The sequence below is a fragment of the Macrosteles quadrilineatus genome, unplaced genomic scaffold, assembly GCF_028750875.1.
Source record: "Macrosteles quadrilineatus isolate MER2022 unplaced genomic scaffold, UCM_ALF_1.0 Scaffold_31__1_contigs__length_1484076, whole genome shotgun sequence".
NCBI classification, from domain to species: domain Eukaryota; kingdom Metazoa; phylum Arthropoda; class Insecta; order Hemiptera; family Cicadellidae; genus Macrosteles; species Macrosteles quadrilineatus.
The window spans coordinates 55,819-78,293 of NW_026542624.1; the positions used below are offsets into that span (position 1 = coordinate 55,819).

The 22,475-nt window shown below is 34.4% G+C and overlaps 2 protein-coding genes across 4 annotated transcripts in view; one reads left to right on the forward strand and one right to left on the reverse strand.

Annotated features, from left to right (window-relative positions):
• Positions 1-3,072: 3,072 nt before the first annotated feature.
• LOC129005703 (facilitated trehalose transporter Tret1-like) overlaps positions 3,073-22,475 on the reverse strand; it is a 59,668-nt gene continuing 40,265 nt past the window's right edge. For 2 of the 3 annotated variants that reach the window (XM_054434666.1, XM_054434667.1), the window contains 2 exons: positions 9,262-9,345; positions 3,073-4,533 (listed from right to left, as the gene is read on the reverse strand). In XM_054434666.1, the coding sequence (XP_054290641.1) occupies positions 3,182-4,533; positions 9,262-9,325 (1,416 nt within the window). In that variant the 5' untranslated portion in view covers positions 9,326-9,345 and the 3' untranslated portion in view covers positions 3,073-3,181. Of the gene's footprint in view, positions 4,534-9,261; positions 9,346-11,114; positions 11,220-22,475 lie in introns of those variants that run through there. The other variant, XM_054434665.1, reaches the window with a different exon arrangement.
• Positions 11,637-19,923, forward strand: LOC129005691 (facilitated trehalose transporter Tret1-like). Its single transcript, XM_054434654.1, has 4 exons — positions 11,637-11,728; positions 15,113-15,193; positions 15,541-16,903; positions 19,854-19,923. The coding sequence occupies exons 2-4, from the start codon at positions 15,124-15,126 to the stop codon at positions 19,921-19,923; spliced, it is 1,503 nt and encodes a 500-aa protein (XP_054290629.1). The 5' UTR covers positions 11,637-11,728; positions 15,113-15,123.

Here is a 22,475-nt window from a genome sequence, read left to right on the forward strand (position 1 = left end):
TTCATCACATTCCATAGCATTTTAGTATTTTAGATACGTTAATCTAATTGCCACAAACATTGCCCACACTCCGCACTGCTAGCCTTTACTACTTCTTTCACCATTTTCTATGTCGTGGGCACGCTTTCATCCCTTCTCATAGCATTTCAGCATTGCAGATACATTAATCTAACTGCTACAAACGGTTTCTAGTTCCCACACTCCACACTGCTCACCTTACTACTTCCTTCACCTCTTATAACGTCGCGGACCTGTTTCCCTCTCTTCCCATAGAATTTTAAGATTGTAGATACCTTAATCTAATCGTCATAAACAGTTCCCACACTCCGGACAGCTCGCCTTGACTACTTCCTTCACCACGTCCTACATCGCGGACCAGTTTTCCTCCCTTCCCATAGCATTTTAGGATTGTAGATACCTTAATCTAATCGTCATAAACAGTTTCCACACTCCGAACAGCTCGCCTTGACTACCTCCTCCATCACTTCCTACGTCACGGACCTGTTTCCCTCCCTTTCCATAGCATTTTAAGATTGCAGATACCCTAATCTAATCGTCATAAACAGTTCCCACGCTCCGGACAGCTCCCCTTGAGTACTTCCTTCACCACTTCCTACATCGCGGACCTATTTTCCTCCCTTCCCATACCATTTTATGATTGTAGATACCTTAATATAATCGTCATAAACAGTTTCCACACTCCGGACAGCTCGCCTTGACTACTTCCTTCACCACTTCCTACGTCGCGGACCTATTTTCCTCCTTCCCTTAGCATTATTGGACTGCAAATACCTTAATCTATTGGTCATAAACAAATCCCACACTCCGGACAACTCGCCTTTACTACTTCTTCCATCACCTCCTACCTCATGGACCTGTTTCCATCCCTTTCCATAGAATTTTAGGATTGCAGATACCTTAATCTAATCGTCATAAACAGTTCCCACACTCCGGAAAGCTCGCCTTGACTACTTCCTTCACCATTTCCTACATCCTGGACCTGTTTTCCTTCCTTCCCATAGCATTTTAGGATTGTAGATACCTTAATCTAATCGTCATAAATATATCCCATACCCCGAACAGCTCGCCTTTACTAATTCCTTCACCACTTCCTACGTCACGGACCCGTTTCCCTCCCTTCCCATAGAACTTTTGGAATGCAGGTACCTAAATCGAATCGTCATAAACAGTTTCCACACTCCAGACTGCTCCCCTTTACTACTTCCTTCACCACTTCCTACGTCATCGACCTCAAGCTAGTGTCGTCATTTGATTATATTTTATGATCCATACCGTTTCTGTTCTAATATCTGTGGAATAATGCTATCGGCTATTTCTTTATCTACTGCATTCAAAAGTCAACAGCTGATCACATGTATTTGTTTATGTGTCAAATACTGCTTCCATAAGGATTACATTGAAACTTTGAGACCCAGTGGGGCGGATTCCTGAGAGTTATTTTTAACGCCATATAGATGTTGGCACTCACCGATATGGTCTTTTTCACCATGCAAAATTTGAAAACGATTGATTCAGCCGTCTAGGAGGAGTTTGCGTATTACGAAATGCATAAGAGTCGACGTATAAGAGCTTCGCTCCCTCCGCTCAACAAAAACCATCTTCTGTTCATGGTGATATATAATAATAATAAACTAGATATGGATTGGCGTTTATGTAAACACCGAATTTACTAAATGTTTCACAGTACATAAATATTATTGTTTATTATTGACATGAATACCACATAGCTTGTTTCAATAATTCCAAGAATAGTTTTTTGTTTTGTTTTATGAAACAAGGACTTAAACAGTAAGTACCTAACTAATAGTTCTAAAGCAATGTACAAATATTATTTTATAGATTTGGTCCATAGTTATAACCTGCTTATTCAATTCTTTTAAATTTTTCATATAGGTAATGACAGTTGTAGTCATTTCATTGAAAATCTATACAGTTAGTCATACAGTTAGTTGATCAAGAAGTTATTTAGTTAGTCATACTAATAAACAAATGATATAATATGAGTTTTTTTTTTAGTATCAAAACTGGTTGCTAGAAAATCCATTTTCCAGCTTTACAACTTTTCTTTAGAAACCCAATTGGTTTCTTAGCTAAGAAAAACAAAAATAATTTTGTTAACTGTTCCTAAAATCGTACTTTTACAGTTTTTATGAATGTAGTCTTATATCTTTTGACTTAGCTAAGTTAAGAATCAAACCTAACTTGTGAAGATGTTCAGGTTTTATTCTGTGTCTTGTACACAAGATTCAGAATTGTTTGCCTATTCGTTTTTTCGAATTAGTCTGATACCTTATAGTTACCAAATAATAATAATATTTTATTGATTTTATTCGCATAAAAGATACTCTTATACTTTTCATATTTTTCATTGTTCTAACTCTAACCTTGATTATGTAAAACTACTTGACTGTTATCAAATGGTTTTAATTATTTCTCTTCCTACTAGATAGGATAAATTGCAATGCCACTGTTTCACTGCCAGTTGGATCAAGTTCTTTATCTTTAGTTCCTGAGATGAAGACAAGAAGTGGTTACTCTATCATAAATCATGCTTACACATTGACAGTTATTTGTGTTATTACTTTTTGCACTTGCTACTTGACATCAATTGGATGGACTTGTATGAGAAACTGTCTGTGATACCGGTAAGTAATGGCACTGCGTGAAAAGTAGTATTAAAGATGCAAGGCGAGCTTGGCTGATTACCTGAGACAGAGTGAGACACAGATTAAGAACTAACCCAGAACTCTCACTGAGCCATTGGGTTTGAATCTGCCAGTGTCTATACCAGAATAAAAAAGTCCTGTTGCTGCTGCCGCTGTGCATTTGATCAGCTGATAGCAACGGTTTAGAGACAAAAGCTCTTTCTGCTACTGCCCCCAAGTCTGGCCTCACCCTAATACTAGTAGATTAAAACGTAATATGTTTTTTTATTGTTGGTTTTTACAATGCTGCTGAGCAATAATTTAACACAAATAAACTTTCCTCTTAATGATGTATGATGCACATTTTGAGGTTTAATTTGACTATCAGATTAGTGAAGAGACAAGATAAGCAACTGTACAGACTTTTATTTGCAACAAGGTAACAAAAATTTTAAATTCCTTTCTCAAAACCCTTATCAATTACATAAGCGCTAAACTTTCTATTTCATATAATACTATCTACCATTTGAGTACAATCTGTATTTCTTCCCGTATTTCAAAATCTCCCGTATCTCCTCCAAAGTTCTATTGTGCGTGTCTGGAACGTAAGTCCATGAGAACAAAATGGCCAAAACACAAGACAAAGTGAATATAAAGAAATTCATATACATTCCCACACTATGTGCTATCAGCAAGTAGTATTTATTGATTAGAAACCCTGAGAGGGCTACAACTAAAGTTGTCAACGAAGAGGATAAAGCCTTTACGTTCGGAGAGAATATTTCTCCCTTGATACTAGTTCCGATGGGCCCGAGTCCAAAGTTGAACACAGAGTAATAGAGAGCGAACGATAGAAAGACAATGTCACTGTATTTTGAGTTTAGCGTAGAGTAATTGTTGTTGTAGTAGAACCACACCATGACGACAGCAGAGGCAATAGCACAACCACCACAGGAGATGGTCAGCAGTGTACGTCGATGGTACTTGACCATGAGTCCTGTTGAGGCGATGGAAGACAAAAGGCCGATGACTCCAATGATGATCACACACGAGTCAGGATCTAGCACACCGAAAGTCACTTTTGGCAGAGTTATTGAAGCATAAGCTTGTAACACTCCTGAACCTGAAGATCTTTTTAAGATTGCATAGGTAATCGCTATTATAAACGCCTTCCTGTTGGCTTTGTCATATAATATATCACCAAGGGTTCCCTTCTGTTCTTTTTGTTCATCCAATGCAACTTCTACCCTTTTAATTTCACTCTCAATACTCTGCTTTGGCTCGCCTTGTCGCAACCAGCACAAAACTTGAAACGCCTTCTCCTTTTGATTGTGTTTCATGTAGTAATAAGGAGACTCAGGCATTTGCAGAAAAAGACAGAAGTAAAAAAGTGTTAGAAAAATGCATGCGATCGCCAACCAGTCGTAAGACACATAGGGTCCTATCACATACACAAACAACACTCCAAAGTTTAACAGAAGGTTGTTAATAGTTGTTAACGAACTCCGCAATTTTGGCCCGGCAATTTCACTCACATAAATTGGCATAATTGTTGTCGTCACTCCGATCCAAAGTCCTGCGGCGAACCTCGCTATGTAGAGGTGAGCGGGCGTGTCCGCATATAAGATCAGTAGCCACGAAATGAACGGAAGAATGGATAAGCAAATGCAAGTTTTCTTTCGTCCGAAAATATCCATCAAGTATCCTGTGGGGATCGGACTGGTTACATGTCCGAGGAACATCATGGAGATCATCCAGGATATCTGGTTCACGTCCAGGATCAACGGGGTCTCGTGATTGGCCATCTTGATGAGTACAGGTGACGGCCAAGCAGTGGCGGCTCCCATGAGAGTGTATGCCATCGACCCTGGAACACAACAATCGTTGGTGATTTACAGTAAAATATATCTTCTCAGTGATTGATGTCTAGGATTAGAGAAACTGGAATTTAAACTTACTGGAAGCCTACAGACTACGTTTCCTCTGAGACAGAGAAAATAGAAACTGGAAACGTTTTACTGTGTTTCCCCAAAAATCTTGATACATATGAATACCAATATTCACCAGTATCAGGAGGTACCACTCACTCACTCACTTACTCACCACTCACAATGGCCATTTATGCCCCAAGGCGGGAGTTGGCCGCACCAACAACTGTTCTCCATCCTTCTCTATCTTCTGCCTCTCCCACTGCTGCCCCTTTTATATGCCTGCTATATTTATTCACTTCTCTGATGTCCTTGGAGACACTATCCCACCATCTCTTCCTGGGCATTCCTAATGGTCGTTTCCCTTCTGGCTTTCCTATGCTTTCTAATAGTGAACCTTGTTCTCTCCGTAGTGCATGTCCTGTCTATCTTATTCTCTTTGCTTTCACGTGTGCTACTACATCATAATCATTATACATATTCCTTATCTCGCAATTATGTCTTTTTCTCAATTCTCCATTTTCTTGTGTTGTGCCATTATATCAATCTTAAAATTTTGTTTTCTAAAACAATCATTTTGTTTTCTTCTTTTTTGTTTAAAATCCAAGTTTCAGCTCCATATGTTAATACTGGTCGATTTATACTATGATACATCTTTTGTTCTATGCGAGAGAATCTTTAAAGTCAACAATTTCTTACAAGTGTACATACATTTATTGGCCTGAGCAATCCTATAAATTATTTCCATTTCTTCACTATTGCTGCTTGATATAATTACCCCTAGATATTTAAATTGTTCAACAACTTCTAAATTATGTCTATCTATAATAATTTAATTTGCCCTCATTTCATTTGGCTGTCTCGTGAAGTGCATGTATTTTGTCTTCTCATCATTAATATTTAGGCAATTTTCTCTGTTTTTTGTATGAACAATCTGGTTAGCTCCTCTAGTTAATTTCTAATTTTTGACAGGATGACTACATCGTCCGTAAAAGCTATATGTTTATTTTTACTCCCATTTCCAAGCCTATATTGGGTTGCCTTACTTGTTGGAGGGCCTCTCCTAAGACTATGTTAAACTGTATAGGTGACATTCCATCACCTTGCCTTTAGCCTGTCCTTACTATAGGAGGTACCAATATCGATATATAATATATACTGCTATATTAACCAATACCAAACTATTCATGATATTATGGGTAACAAACAGTCAGTAAACAGCACCAACACTTATTTTTACATCCATACTGTGGCAATAACGACGGTAAATAAATAAAAGATTGTAAAATCTTGACAATCTCAATAAAACATTTCAGATTTATTTATTGAGCCAGATTGTTGAGGATTATTAGCGGGATTATAGTGAGATTGATTACGCAAGGAAACTATTATGCTCAGCAAGCTCAAGCAAGAGACTACGGTACTAGCCATTTGTCGAAATGCTAAGGATCAAGACATAGCAAAGAAACAAACTAGAATGATTTTGTTCCATTTCAACCTGCTCTCAAAGCAATTCTATATAGGGATGAAATATCAGTGTCATGTCTTGCGTTCTTTTATTGTGTTTCTATTATCCCCTGGACCCTTGATTTTCTTAGGTAAGCTAGAAGAACTATTCATTCATAAAAATTTCAACCTCAAGAATTAAAAACTTTTAATGTAAGCCTTAAGAAATTATCTGTTGATTTAATTATAAATCAGTTTTAAAAACAAGTTTTTGGAGGGCAACAATTAAAATTTTTTTAAAGAATCACTGGTAAAAGTTAACATATGGTTGTGACTACTAAATCTGTAAATGAATGTCATTAACAGCAGGTGGCTCACGATTTCAGACGTAATATTTACACAAGTATGATCAAATGCGTAATACAGTGGGAGGTCTGAGGTCAGTACAACATATTCATCACTTTTAGGTATGTTACTTTTCCTTATACCAGTATTTTTTAAGTTTAGATATAAAGATTGTATTAACAAATCATACAACGATTAGACCATCAAGCATTTAATCATTTGGCTTTAGAAATCCCATTTCACTTTTGGTATAGCTTTACAATAATCCATTTTTTATTCAGGCTTCAATGACGGAACGTGAGAATCAGTCTTGAACTCTTTTGTAATAAATTATACTAGAGGTCCTACAGTTGTCGAAAACTCAAACAAAAATAAGTAACTTCTCTATTTTCACCCCATGCTGTATCTTCAATTTGTTTTGATTTTCATTTATATTTTGTTGTTATTTTGTCACCAGCACGACAACCCATAAGGCAATGTTATTTTTTTATATTTTAAATTCATTTTTTTTTGCTTATTTTTTAGTCTATTTTAATTTATAAAGGGTTTCTGCACATCTTTCTAACAGTGTGCGTAGATTTTCCCTGCGATGCTCTCAAGGTGAAAATTGTTTTAAAGAAACATGTTAGCTTGCCTAAAAGGATTAAAGTAAAATTTGCTATAAAACAGTATAATTGAAAATCTACAGTCAATACTTATATTTGAAATTTATCAAATATGGAATGTGAACAAAGCCTTCTAATATTATTTATGTATAGTAAAACCTTGACTAACCAAATTATAATATAATACCTAAAAATACTCGTTACAAAACGTCTGCTCCTTGCTGTATTTAATTCTGTCTTAAGTTCTGTTGTAACAATAGGTTTAAAGTGTATGCTATTTTTAAAATTAGTGAAAATGTACGTATACAGCTGACCCTCGGCCCCTGTAGGTCCTTTGGGGCCCCCAAATGCCCCCCTGTGTGCACCACTGGTAACACCACTCTGTATCGTCTCACTTTATTCCACACTCATCTGCATCAAGTCAGATTAAAATATACACTTTGATACCATTCTAAAGTGATGATAATGATGATGATAACTTATAACTTAAGGGTATACTGACTTTGTAGCTACAGTACTTGTCTTGTCTAAACTATGCAGTATTGAAGTTTTTTAAATTATTTTTTCCCCATATTCAATCCCATACATCTTACGGCATATGTGTATATCCTGGCATATGTTGTCTACCTCAAAATCAAATCTGGACTAAATTTTCACGATATGGAAGAAATCTATCAGAGCTATATGTTAAAAATGAGCAATGATGATTCTGCATAAAAACACTTTAAACTTTTAAGAATCCTCACTGTTTATGGTTTATATGTTCTTGACTGTATGTTTGTAAAAAAAATTCTAACCCACCAATTAAAGAAAACAATCATAACTACAATACACATAACAAAAATAACTCTGTACCCTAATTGGAAATCATAAATTAGAGCTCTTAAAAAAGACTGTCAATGCAGGACATGAAATTTACAAATTTATTCCTTTGAAAATCAAAACAGAACAAAAACACAATATTTTTAAAAACGCCTCATGGAGTAATTGATGGAACTGTCCTTATACTCTATAGATGAATTAAAAATGGCTTTGTCTACTCTTAAGCATTAGTTTTTAATGGATTTGACACAATTAAAGTAGGCTACAACCATGTATACTTATGAATACTGATTCTTGACTATGACTATAAACCTTTTAGAGATGAATGTTATAAACATTCACTTGCTATACAATAAAGCACTCTTCATCATTAGACTAACCAAAAATGGCAACTGGGTTAGTGACTAGAAATTTTTAAATTGAAGACAAACTGCATCAACCTCACTGTTTCCTAGTCAGTAATTTCAAGGAAAACATTTCCGTAATAATTTTCAAATAAGTTTTTTGTCCTTTAACCCTTTCAGAACTAGGGCAATAATTTGTATTTCGTAAGTTTTTTTGTTTGCATTTTAATTCCATTAATTTTTTTAAATTTTAACTGTATTGTTGTCACTATTTTATTAATAAGGCTAATTTTTAATAACAAGACAATAACAAATATATAACAAAGAAAAGTCTGGGTATTTGTAGTAAACATTAAATAAAACTTTTTGTTTGTCTTTTTGTTTTTGTTGTAAATTTCCAAGTTTTCTTATAAATTGTAATGATCTGATGGCATTGTTTGAAACAAAAATCTCATAAAATCAAAAGACATCTAGTTGTCAATGTAATATTGAATTTGACCTTGATTTAGTTTGATAAGGTCTATTGTCTATTGTCTATTGGCTATAACATAGCCATTTTAGGAAAAATAGTTTTTGCAGCAAAGCCTCGGTAACACAATTTATGATCACTGTTATCGTTAAACTGAAAAATATTATCTAAATAGTCCGTGACTAACTAGTGCTGCTAGTTGGCGTCAGCTTTAATACCGGGTTTTGACTCATCAGTCTCCAAGCACAGATAGCCGAGGAGGCTAGGGCGTGTGTCAATTGGCCAGTGGCATTCGTTTGCTCGGGTTCGATTCCCGTCCTGTGTGGCAAATAATTGGTGACCTGTGTGTTTGTAGCCATATACAACAACCACTGGGGCATAGTGATGTGTTCATAATCCTTGGTTTAGACATACACCTCGAATCATCGGATTGGGCGAATCTTTTAGCTAAGTGGTTGTTAGTTTATCCTATAAACATGCAGGTCACCAATGGCCGTTTTGCTACTTTTTATTAAAATTACCTTCCTCTCTATATCCCTTAGAGATTTTAGTAAACGCCGATATATCGTCACATAGCACTCAAAGGGTTAAGTGAACTTGTTTATTTTTATTTTTTTTATTCCAAAAATATATTACCTGAGAGAGCAGCTCTGTATTGGTTGAAAACTCCTCCACCCCATGATCCTCCGAGTGGTCCCATTACGTCTTGATGTGGACTATCTGAAAAAAAATTATTCAACGTAAAATACTTTGCAGATCTGTAAGAAATACCCTTTATTTCCAGGAAGGTACCATAAATGTATTTAGGATAAACATGAGTGGAGGGATTCTACCAAATGATCTACAAACAGTCAAATTGAACTAGGAATGACTTTTGGCTATGGATTTGTCATTGGTCGGCATATTTCTTTTTAGGGTGGTTCTTTGTTTAATAACAAATTTTTGGAGGTTATTGCTTGTTAGGAGAGGTTTTTGCTGTGTCCAAAAATTTCACTCAAGGACGTCGATCAGGATTGAGAATAGGTTTGGGTGCAACTCCATCGAACTAACTAGAAGGGCTAGGTCACATTGTGTTTAGTCTGATCTTATATTTAATGTATATACCTAACGTAACTAGAATAAGAAGTTGAGTTACAAATTTTGACTTGGTCTCTTAGCAAAATTCGCAAAAGGTGATGATGATTGTTTATGAGTGAAGGTTCCGTACCAAAAATATTTCAATGCGATAAGTCCACCTTGAGTTCTGTCCATTTTCCTGATTTTTTAAAGAAAGAAACTATGCATCAACGGCAACATGCGAGTCAGCTAGTGTTGTTATTGACCCCATCTTGATTGAGTTGGAGAGGATTCGTCAAGAAGAACTAAGGGTTTTATAAATACACAAAAAAGTAACACAAAAGCTGAAATTTTGTCCTAATATAGAACTTCTTCAGAGGTATTAACTTTTTATAAAGGGTGATTTTTTTATTGGTGCGGTTTTTAAAACTAAATAAAAAATTAAAACAACCTGCATTGACATAAAAATGCATTTATTTGAACTACAGTGTCATGACATTAACGTTTAAAAAGGATTTCTGGCATATGGGCTCCATTCCGTTCGCGTAGAAAGCTCAATCGAGAAGTCCAATTTTCGAATACTCTTTCCAGCAGCTGTGGTTGAATTCCGCCAATAACTCGACGATCCAAGTCATTTAAAGTTTCAACGCTATCGGGCAATGTTACGGGACTTTTTCGTTCTTCAGCTAAACGAACTTGAAGTGGATTTAGAAAATGTCTGGTTCCAACAAGACGGCGCGACGCGCCACACGGCAAACGACACAATTGGCCTCTTGGCAGAAACATTTGGTAAACGTATCATCTCATTTAGAGGTAGTGTCAACTGGCCCCCACGGTCGTGCGATATCACACCAACAGACTTCTTTCTGAGGGGATATGTTAATTCTCAAGTACACGCTGACAAGTCACGAACTTTAAATGACTTGGAAGCTAACATTCGTCGAGTTATTGGCGGAATTCAACCACAGCTGCTGGAAAGAGTATTCGAAAATTGGACTTCTCGATTGGGCTTTCTACGCAAACGGAATGGAGCCCATATGCCAGAAATCATTTTTAAACGTTAATGTCATGACACTGTAGTTCAAATAAATGCATTTTTATGTCAATGCATGTTGTTTTAAATTTTTTATTTAGTTTTAAAAACCGCACCAATAAAAAAATCACCCTATATTAGTAGTACTGCTCCTGAACTTTCAGTTCTTAAGATAACCAGCTGAACTTTAATCTGCAAAACCTTAATCAGCCATATTCTTTTTACTGAAATACATAATAAATAACTAAATGTATCATTGCATATACCTATTTATAGCAACAGACCCTTAATCGGATCCAAGTACAGCACAAATACCCCAAATTTTGATTGCTCAATTTCAAGAATGTTGGCAAAACCTCCAAACAAAATGTTGTTTAAAATAAACAATTAGATAACATACCAAGTTCCATGACTACCGAACCTTCCTTAACGAACGCAAGATCCTAGAACGCACCAAACACATATGTGCTTTGAGTAAACACTAACACATTTCTTATGCTGCATCATGGTTTCTTAGAACAATTAGTGAGCCAACAATGGGTTCATCAACTGCCAGTAATCAAGGCATTCAAGGCCATGAACAGCTGTTCCCAAACATTTGTTCTCTAATTAGATCAAAGTTGTACAAGGCTTTAAGATGTATTATCTGATGACAGTGAAAATCATCAGTTAGATTTAATTAGTAAGTATGCATAACAATGAATGTTTACCAAAAGGTGTTTTGAGTAAGTTTGATCAACGTCAAAATATTTGCCTCAGTTTACAGGGTGAGGGAAGGTGGAGGATTAATTCCCCTACAGTCTTGTGTGTCTGACAATACCAAAACTTCGCTTGTCTTGTGTGATTGTTGGTATTCAATTATTACCTTTTATATAAAGTTTTACTGATAGTGTTTTGGACTTTTATTGATTGGGGTTCCTAAAACATAAACGGTTTTTTTGTTGACTACAAACGGTGGTATGGATTTTTACAAAGCTATAGACACCACCAGATGTCTAATTTCAATGGAGTTTGGTATGTAGGAAATTCTAACTTTATAATGTATTCCTATTTGTAGTGTGTGAAAAAAGGACAAGAGTCACAATATGTGGTAATCTTTTTACCGATCCAGTTTCCTCCATCAAACTTAATTTTTTAACAACCATTTCATCGGATGGGTTAAAAAATTGTCCATCGGTTATTTCTTTACTAAATATAACTGTGTCAATCCATTCAAACAGGAAACGGCTTTTTATGAAGTTAACAATTGAAAATCTTATACGTAAACAAAGATTTTGGTGAAGACCTGCAAAACTATATTCTAAAAAGTATGACTTGACAAAACAAAAATAAACATTACACTACCATAACAAAGTTAATACCTCGAAACAAGAAATATAAATTAACAGAGCAAATGTTTTCCTTAACTTAGACTATGTTCCTTGTTTAAACTATCATTACAGTTTCTAAATTTTAAACTGAAAACACTTTGTTTAAACTAACAATTAGGTTAAGCTAGTAAACAAAAATAAAGTCAACAAGAATGTAAACACTATGTGCACCATATGTTACCTTTATTTATAATACCTTCACTACATTCACATTAAAATGTGTTCACTTCATACTACAAGATGGTGGCTTGTCAATCGACTTCTGATAAAGTTATATACCAGCTGTTGTTATCTTTTATCACAAGTGCAGCATCAAAAGCTCTTAAATGTTTAATCACCTAAGCTTGAATTTGCATATGCCTGCTATTAGGACATCATGCATATACATGCTTTTGTGACATTTTCAAATAAAATAATCTTTGGTTTAAAAATTGGATTATTTTTTAAAAGGGACACCAAATTCGGTGTGTATTATAAGCTGAATATGAATATGAAAGCATGGTGAGTGTAATGGACTGAGATAATCTGTGTAGCTTTGTGACTGACTGATATCAGCTGTTTATAACCGTCTCGGAAATTGATGTATCTGGTTAATCTTTTTAAAAAAAGATTGAAATAGTTCAAATATAGATAAAAATCAACTAACGTTCGCAAATGTAGTTAGGTTTAATTCTGTACATGTTTAAAGCTTATTCAAGCTCATTTTCAGCAGCATTAATAATTCATACTATTCACAATAAATCACATCTAGCGATGTTTGTCAAGTATTTACAAACACTTATATACTCAGTATGCCTATGAATGTCATCGGTTTTGATAGCTCAGTGTATTCAAGAATGTGTAAATAGTGGCAAAACTAAACATTTATTGTTTATTTCTGTATATATATATATATATATATATATATATATATAAATTATTAAATATACAGCTTGAGTATTTAAAAAAATTGTAAACATTTAAAAGTTTGTAGCTTGAAACATGTACAGGATGAAACATAACTACATTTGACACCATCTAGCAAACAAGCAGATTTTCATCTGTAATTGAATATTAGTCAAGGCTGTTCAAATTCAATACATTCAGGTGTTTTTCGATTGCCCTTGGCTATAGATACAAAAAACCATTCAAAACTATGTAGTAGACATTCCATTCACATACTTACATTATAACCAACTTGGGAAGAAAAGCATTATTTCAATTGAACTGGTGTGGTAGACAGTTTTCATTCAAATGTACCGACTTTTCATATGAACCAACATTAAGTAAAGTAAAAAGTTGGTGAAAACAAGAATAATACCCCCGTCGCAGCAAACCTGCAGACTAAGCAAATTTCCATCTACTTGGCTGGAATTCCACTAAATAATTCCTTTAAAATTGTCAGATTTACTTCCTATTTAAATATCATTAATTTTGATGAGTACTTAAGTTTGCTGCTACAGGGGAGAAAATAGTTTTTTTTTATTGAAATATTGATAGCTTAGTATGAAGTTAACAAAATATCAAAATTTAATTAAAATATGTCCATAAGAAAGCTACAACAGTTTATTTATTCTCCATAAGAATAACATTGTATTTTAAAATTTAGACTTTTTTGGGATTTTTTCCGTAACCGTTTGACATACAACAATTCTTCAATATACTAAATTATTTGTTTTCTTTAGCTCTACAAAATGGTTTGGAAAAGAATTGCAAAATCTTATGTTTACGGGGTGAAAATGGGAAAACCCCCATTTTTACCCCATAAAACCCCCCATAAACCCCCGTTCCCATAATCTGGTTATGCTGGTTCGCAAACTCGTTTGAATAGACGTAGGTTTACACGTTTTTACCAAATTTCATCAAAATCGGATAATTTTTTGCTTGAGTTATCATGTTAACGGACACACATATAAGTATATATATATATATATATTTATATATGAATTTGATCGGACGGTGTTTTTGGCCTCTGGGGACCTCAAAATGAAAAAGTAAATCGGGTCCGGGTCCAGGTCTTACCATGAGACCTACGGTAATAGCTACTTAAAAAAGTAGCTATTAAATGTAAATGTATTTAAAGTCCAGTGCCTATAGGGAAATTCGCTAAAAGACTTAATGTATTTGAAAATTAGTTGCCAAAATTAGTTTAAAAAAGTACATTTACAAAAGATGAATGCACATATGCAGACACCCTAGAAATATGTTTTGCCTGGAAATGATTGAGTACAAAAAAGGGTTGAGCTCACAGGCTTATTAATTTGGCATGAAAATTAAATCTGAAAAAAAAACTCTTACAAGGTTGGTGCCAAAATAAACAAAATCTAGAGGTTAATCAATCAATCAAATCTTTTATTGTAGTCAGACAATATACATTGTATTACAAACGTCAACTTAAAATACTTCTAAATATAAACAATAAAATAGTGCTAATGAAAGTACAAAACTGGTACTATAACACTGATAACACATGAAAGAAAGTAATAAATACAGCGCAGGTGGACCTAGCTTAAAACTTTTTTATATAAATTGGGGATTGGAGTGTTCAAAAAATTCAGCAACAGGGTAACATGCGTGTTCTAAAAGGTATTCTTTTAACTTAATTTTGAATTTTGCTTCTTAAATTAAGGATTGTAGATTGGCTGGTAATATTAAGCAGTTTTGGCCCGAGATTTTTAGGTAATGATGCAGCTAATTCCAATCTATGAGAGGTTTGTCTATGATGGTGTCTTTGCCTGGTATTATAATTAGGAATATCTGCACCAGTTACTATTGTTGTTGATTTAAACCTATAATATAATAGGTAGTATAAGGTCGACTCTAATGCAGTTTTGACACTTTTTTGTTTATATCCTACTAAGTATCCGTGTTGATATAACTGTTGAAACATGAATACATCACTATACTCGGGAAACTAAGAGTCAAAACTTTTGAAGGAAATCTACATAGCAATGATGAAATTGGTCTAGGTTAAGTAACAAATAAATAGCAAAACAGTTACTGTATTTTGGTCAATACAAACACTGAGTGTACAATCAATTTGTTTTAGCGTTCTGAAGGATGAAAAAGTCATGGAATTTTACACCTCAATGTACAGCAGTATTCCATCAATATCTTTCAGCAATCATAGGTAAGTTAAATATGATGTAAAACTGGTTATGGCTTCACAATTAAATAAATACCTTGTGTACTAATCATAAACACTGATAGGATCTCTGATTTAACTATGTCCTGACTATAGGTAGGACATCTAGAGAGATAAGCCAATGCAGGAAAGAACTTTATTTTGAAAAGATGCTCTAAATTAAGGCAATTTTGTTTATTTATAATTTACTGTATTTCTAAGCTCACAAATAAAGTTTAGTACTGAAACAAGTGTATTTTTAATCATTTAATAATTTGTGTATTATGTAGAATATTAATGTATGCACGATAGTTTTAATGATCTGTTATTCTAGCTCTGTGTGTTTTCTCCAGGTAGTTTCAGTTTTGCACTGGTTGGAAATGCAGAAGGTTGGCCGTCCCCAACCCTCCTCAAGATGAGAGACATGGAAACTCCGATGATCTTGGACTCCAGCCAAATATCTTGGATGGTCTCCATGATTTATATCGGACACCTCATCAGTCCAGTGCCAAGTGGAATGTTGATGGACCGATATGGTAGGAAAAGAGCTATCCTCTTATTATCACTGCCTCCTCTTTTCTCGTGGATTTTGATCTGGTTAACATCTTCAGCGAGGTATCTGTACATTGCAAGATTCCTTGTGGGCCTTTGGGCTGGAGCGGTTTCGACAATTATACCCAATTACATCGGAGAGATTGCTTCGCCAAAAATACGAGGCTCATTAACGATGCTAACTGATCTGATGAGGAATTTAGGAGTGCTTCTAGTCTACTTTGTCGGCCATTATGTTTCGTACACAGGTCTTGCTATGAGTTGTGCAATTTTGACATTAGTGTTCATAGTGTCTTTTTCATTCATGCCAGAATCACCATACTACCACTTAATGTGCGGAAAAGAAGAGAAAGCTTATGAATCACTCAATTGGCTGAGAGGGAAAAAAGGGAAAAAGGTTGATATCGAGTTGCAGAAGATGAAGGAAGCCATCGAGCAACAGCTGATGAACAAAGGGTCTTTTAAGGATGTTTGGAATAACAAAGGAAACCGGAAAGCGTTTATCATCTCTGAATTTTACTCTGTGATGAAAAGATTGACAGGTTCGGGTGTTTTACAAGCTTATGTTGCTATAACTCTGCCTTCTCTAACATTTGGGATCTTGAATCCAGACGATTGTGCAATCTTTTTTGGATTAACTGGTTTAACTACTTCATTCGCGACTGTTTTTCTCGCTGTTCATTTCAACCGAAGGTCTCTAATGACTCTTTCTGCAGCTGGTTGTGGATTAACCATGATGCTAGTTTCAACATGGTTCTATCTCAATTCTAACACAAACTACGATGTGGAACCATACAGTGACTGGTTGTTTATTTGTTTTATAGTTTATAATAGTATGTTTGCATTGGGACTTGGTCCCATAGGAACGAGTTTGAGAGGTGAGTTATTTGCTGCAAATGTCAAAGCAATCTGTTCTTCCCTCACAACAATATTAGTTGCAGTCACCTCATTTATCCTAAATAAATTCTTTTTGATAGTAGCAGAATCTTTAGGTATGCATGTAAACTTCATAATTTATACAGTCAGTTGTGTACTTACAATAGTGTTTACATGGGTGTATGTCCCGGAAACTCATGGTAAATCTTTAGAAGAAATCCAAAGAGTGTTAAATGGGGAGAAAATTGGTAACAAGACTGAGAAATTGAGCAAAAGCAGTGTTGAACGGTACTAACTACCTCATCACCATTTTTTAACATTCTAAGATGTTAATTATTTTATTGTCTCTTGTTAGAGGGGCAACACTTATCAATACATTCACCGGCAGAAAGAGACTTTAAATCAATCCTACAATCGCAATAGCTGGCTCCCCTTTAAGCTTATATGAGACTTGCTTGGATTAGGGAGTAAGTTTTAGTTTAGCAAAAACAGATCAATAATTAATTTTACCAATTGGGTTTTATTTCTTTTATAAGGTTTTCAAACAGGCCCGCGATTAGCATGTAGCCCGCTAGAGGCCTGACAAATAAATACCCTTCCTCTTCCACCCCTTTCCAAAAATACCCTTCCTTTACCTACCCTTAAAATCCTTCCTTAAAATACCCTTTTCTGCACTTCCAACAAAGCTAAACCTCTTGTGCCCCTGAGCCCAGACCCATTTACAGAAGCAGTTGTATACTTTTAACTGATTGATCCATCCCTCTCAGATATCAATACTTTAATGACGTATGGTTGCTAGCTTGTACCATATTGAGCAATTCTCCCCCATCACGAATTCGAGCAATTTCGATAAATTGTACCCACCATTATCGAGAATATACCTGCTCAAAAGCAAAATGCACCCAATTAAACTCATGAATACTTTGTTGTATAAGTCACTTTCTGTAATAATGTATATCTAGAATAGAATAGAACAATTGAATGGTACAATTTAGTTTTACATGATACAAACATTTATTTACAAGCACAAAAAGACAATGATCATCTGACCGTCTGTCAGGTTGGCAAGGTCCACTTTTCACTACATCGTTATGACATCATTACACTTCTACAAAATATTTTAAATATAACGCTTCAAACACACTTAAAAACTAATATAGAACTCAGACTGTTTTTTATTTATATTTATCATAATTGTTTTTTTTTTTTTTTTTTTTTTTTTTTGCTTCATGACATTTTGTAAGCTAATGCCTTAGCTGAAATCAGTGAAAAAATACATCTAGGCCTATACAATATACACATGCATGCATAAACTACAATAACATTTTGAAATTAAACCAAGGATTTTGAAAATAAACTATACAAGCTGTTGGCCCGTCCTACGTACGAGAATTGAGTACCTAGTCAACTTAAACTGAAGTCATGTCAATATTTCCAATTCTAATCAGAGCAAAGATTAAGCGGTTAAACATTTATTGTAAACAAAAAGCTGCCAAGATGAATTAAAACATGTAAACATTGTTATTTTCCTATTCTTTCCTCAAAAAGTAAAAAAAAAAATAATTTTCATAACCTTTTTTTGAGGACTCGAGGGCAGAGCCTCAATTTGTATACATTAGTGGTTATAGAATATTTCTCATTTCCTATAATCAATGGCAAAATCACAGAATAATAAACTAACCTGATAGTTCTATAGAATATTTTTATATTCAACCAGCTGTTAGTTAAAACAAAAATTATATTGCACTAAAACAAACTTAAAATTTTAAAGACTGCTCTAAAAAATATATCAGAATATCTAGCATTTTACCATGTATATTTAAATAGTCTGTCATCCTCTTACCAAATAAATGAACGTATCAATGAGTATACATTACATCAATGAGTATTATTTTACACATAGTAAAATAAGTCAACCCTATGCATGCCATTATTTTCCAAATGCTGAATTTGTGTTATACACACATTAATACAGCTGTTACTTTGCAAATAGTATTATACCAAAAGCTAGTGTAAAATGTTAGCGTAGGCTGCTACCCTTTTCAAAATTTTAAACTTATTTTCTAAAAAACTGAAACCCTAAACTAAAATAATGGCTTCGACATTCCCTAGTTCTCAAAATGATCTTTCTTTCAACACAAAAATCGTGAAAATCCGTCAAGTGGTTGATTTAGAATCGTGAAATAAATTAGTATAACGTTCAATGTACTGTAGTGTGCAGTGAGCTTTTAGTACAGCTTATCACGTTATAGTATTTATTCTGATAGCCCCTGGACTAGGTATAAATGACTTTATAGGCTTACCTCCGTCAGTAGTCCAAAATGTGTCTAACTTCAAATAATAAATTTGTTCAAAGATGACATGTTTCGTTGCAATGCAACATCGTCAGAGCTTTACGTCAAAAACATCAAAATAATTTACACATACAGTACATACACACGACACGGGACACAGCACATTTAGACTGTTATCATAAATAATTGATTGATTCATTCATAATACTTAAGAGCGTAATATTTTATAGGTTTATAGGCTAACAGTTATCTCTAAAGTTTGTGATTCTTATTAGCTTTAGATATAGATGGATGTATCATATAGTAGCTTCCACAAATACTAGAATAAAACCCGGTATGATTCATAAACATATACAAATAATGTTGGCCCGAATCCAATAATAATAGCATTAACATATGTTTTGGCAGTTCCATTTAAACAATGTTATATAATGTTTATTTTTGGGACAAAAATGTCATTGTTTATGACTATGATCCATACCGGTTCTTTTCAAGTATTTATTTATGTTATTTATTTATTTACAGAGTGCCATTACATCATAAGTAAATGACAGGACATTGTCAATTACAGTATTTATAGTACTTAAAACCAAATAGAAGTATTAAAATTCAAACAAAATTATTTTAATACTTAAAATCCTACCAATTTCCACTTAAAAATTCATTTAAAGAATAAAATGTTTTGGTTAGCAACCAGTCTTTGCATTATTTTTTAAATTTGTTTGGATTGGTGATGTTTTTTAAATTATCAGGAACTAAGTTGTACAATTTTTGGTCGAATATATTGAGGTGATGCTTCAAATAGTGATAATCTATGACTAGTGGGCTTAATTAGGTTCTTATATCTAGTGTTATACTTATTACTAATATGATTAGGTACATACCTTTACGTCAACAGTTCAATTATGTAGTAAGTAAACTCACAACATGTTTCGCCTATTCAGGCATCGTCAGGTGGTACCTAGCAAGGATGCTTTGTCTTCATCCATGATGGAGTCGTCAAGAAACATTTAAATAAATACACACACATTACGCACGAAAACATTTCAATTATACAAAATTGAACTGTTGACGTAAAGGTATGTACCTGATCATATTAGTCTAATAAACAGTTCAGGGGCTAAATCATGAATTTTAGTTATACTTATGGTTTGTTTTGCCCTCCCTGAAAATGGACAAATTGTTAAATACCCAAAATAATGCTTCTAAAATATATAGGTCGTAAAATGTTAAAACTTGAAACGCCTGAATGATGGTTTTACATGGAATTCTTCGGGGTACTTTGGCAATAATTCTAAGTGCCTTCTTTTGAAGGCTAAAAAACGTTTTGCTATGGCAAGAATTTCCCTCCACAAGAATTCTGTATGACATTAAAGATGAAAAATATGAGTGATAAACTGTTAATTGAGTTTTAGTGTCAGTGACTTGAGAAATTGTTCTGAGAGAAAAAAATGCTGAAGAAAGTTTTTTTCGTAATTTGTTAATGTGAGGAAGCCAGTCAAGATTTTCGTTTATATGAACACCCAAAAAATTGACTGTCTCCTCAGACATAAACTGAGAATTTGGAAAAGGGATTTGTTTTAAACTATTTCTATGATCTGATCGACAATAAACTACTTGAGTCTTGTCCATGTTCAAGGAGAGCCGATTTACCCCAAACCAGTCACTCAGAGCAGCCAATTCTGTATCTACTGTGTGCTGCAGGGATCCAACATTGGGTCCCTTACATAACATCATTGTGTCATCTGCAAACTGAAATATATCCATCTTTGACAAGTTTGGTAGGTCATAAATAAGAAACATACAGAGAGAGCCAATATTGATTCCTGAGGCACACCTACTTCAACTTTTTCCCGATTAGAATATACACGTTGCCCATATTTGATAAATTTAGTCCTTTGATATTGATCCCTCAAGTATGAAGAAAGCCTAGCTGTTATTTTCTAGTATTCGTGGTAGCTTCAGTAAATTAAGTACAAAAATTGTAAATATTAAAAATAAATTAATTTATACTTAGTAACTTCGTTTTTTTTATTAAAACCTTAGTTAAGTTAGGGTTTTTAATATCCCAAACTTAATCTTAATAGTTAAAGATCAATCATGGACATTGATTATACTAATCTTATACATTGAAAAGTGACAGGACTTTTTTTTGTATAGAGCTCATATCCAGAAGAATTAGCACAGGAATTTTTGTGATAAGAGGTATTTTGAAGTTTACCGATTCTCGTGTAACCTTGAGTGCCTATTATGGACTGATTTACCCATTATTGTCGTATTTGGTGGCAGTTTGGGGCTGTGAGACCGTACGAACAAAGTTTGTCTTCCGTCTTCAGAAAAAAGCCCTAAGAGTAGACTTTAGAATATACTTCTTGCAAGCCTCTCTTCAAGAAATACAAATATTCTTAAACCTCCATCCATATACATACTAAGTTGTCTGTCGTTTTTAAAAAGAAATTATCATCTGTATCAACCACAGTTCCATTCAATGCGGTACACACTCAGACACCAAAACGGGGGTAGGTTAGTTGCGTATTTGCTACCTACATTAATCCGCGTCCCGTAGGGTGGTTTATAATCCGGTAGGTTAGTTGCGCATTGACGGCTTGAATAATAATCTCTTGAAATTTAAAATGAAATCTTAATACAATTTTCAAATCACTACAACGTCACTTCTCGAGTTTTACTCTCAGTGATGGTCAACAACTAACTACTGTAAATATGTTCTCTGCTGTAAACGCTGTGGTAAACAATGTGGTATAACATTTCTAGGAATTCCAAAAAAATATTCCTTAAACTATGGAAAACGGGGGGAGAGAGTATTTGTAGTACGCGCGGATGGTATGCGGTTGCGATCACTTACGCCCTTTTTGGAGAATTCAAGCATCTAGAACACGTGGTATTCCACATGTTCACGTATTTTTTACATAACTATTATCACAACTAATCCAAGTGTGTATCTGTGCAGTATTATTACTATAAAAGGTCAAATCAGTATTATTACTAAGGTCAATTTTGAAAGTCATTTATGAAACAGGTGATTTTCCTTAATCCTGAACCTAGAATTTGTGGAGTATCAGAGTATGTATCATTACTATTCCGAATTATTTATCGGATACAAGAGTATTCAATATTTGGATACTTAACTTCATTATGTTCAATATTCATTCTACGCCGGCTTTTAGCAAGGCTAATTACGCTTGTCTAATGAATTGTAACCCACCTTTGTCCATATTAATGCGCAACTAACCTACCTACTTAAGGGGCCCACCAGATTAAAATGCGGAACTAATCCTCCATTTATGGCCCTAGGGTCATTATCTGCGCAACTAACCTACCACCACAAAAACAATATCAAGCTACCTAAGCACAGGACAAGATTCTTTGAGAGGCAACAAACTCTTTTATAACAGTATTACGTTTTCCAATGTATTGCCTGAGCCCCTGAAAGTGGAGCAAGACAAGGACAAATTTGGGAGAGCGGTCAAACGCATACTTTTAGAACTAGGGTTGCTTTCAGAGAGGTGAAAGCCAGTTGAGCGGAACAAACGTGATTTGATATTTGT

What these genes read in the sequence shown, in the direction of transcription:
- LOC129005691 (XM_054434654.1), top strand. Translation starts at nt 15,124, where the DNA reads ATGAAAAAGTCATGGAATTTTACACCTCAATGTACAGCAGTATTCCAT. An exon ending in ATATCTTTCAGCAATCATAG is followed by an intron (nt 15,194 to 15,540) that starts GTAAGTTAAATA and finishes TGTTTTCTCCAG; the next exon opens with GTAGTTTCAGTTTTGCACTG. An exon ending in AGCAAAAGCAGTGTTGAACG is followed by an intron (nt 16,904 to 19,853) that starts GTACTAACTACC and finishes TCGCCTATTCAG; the next exon opens with GCATCGTCAGGTGGTACCTA.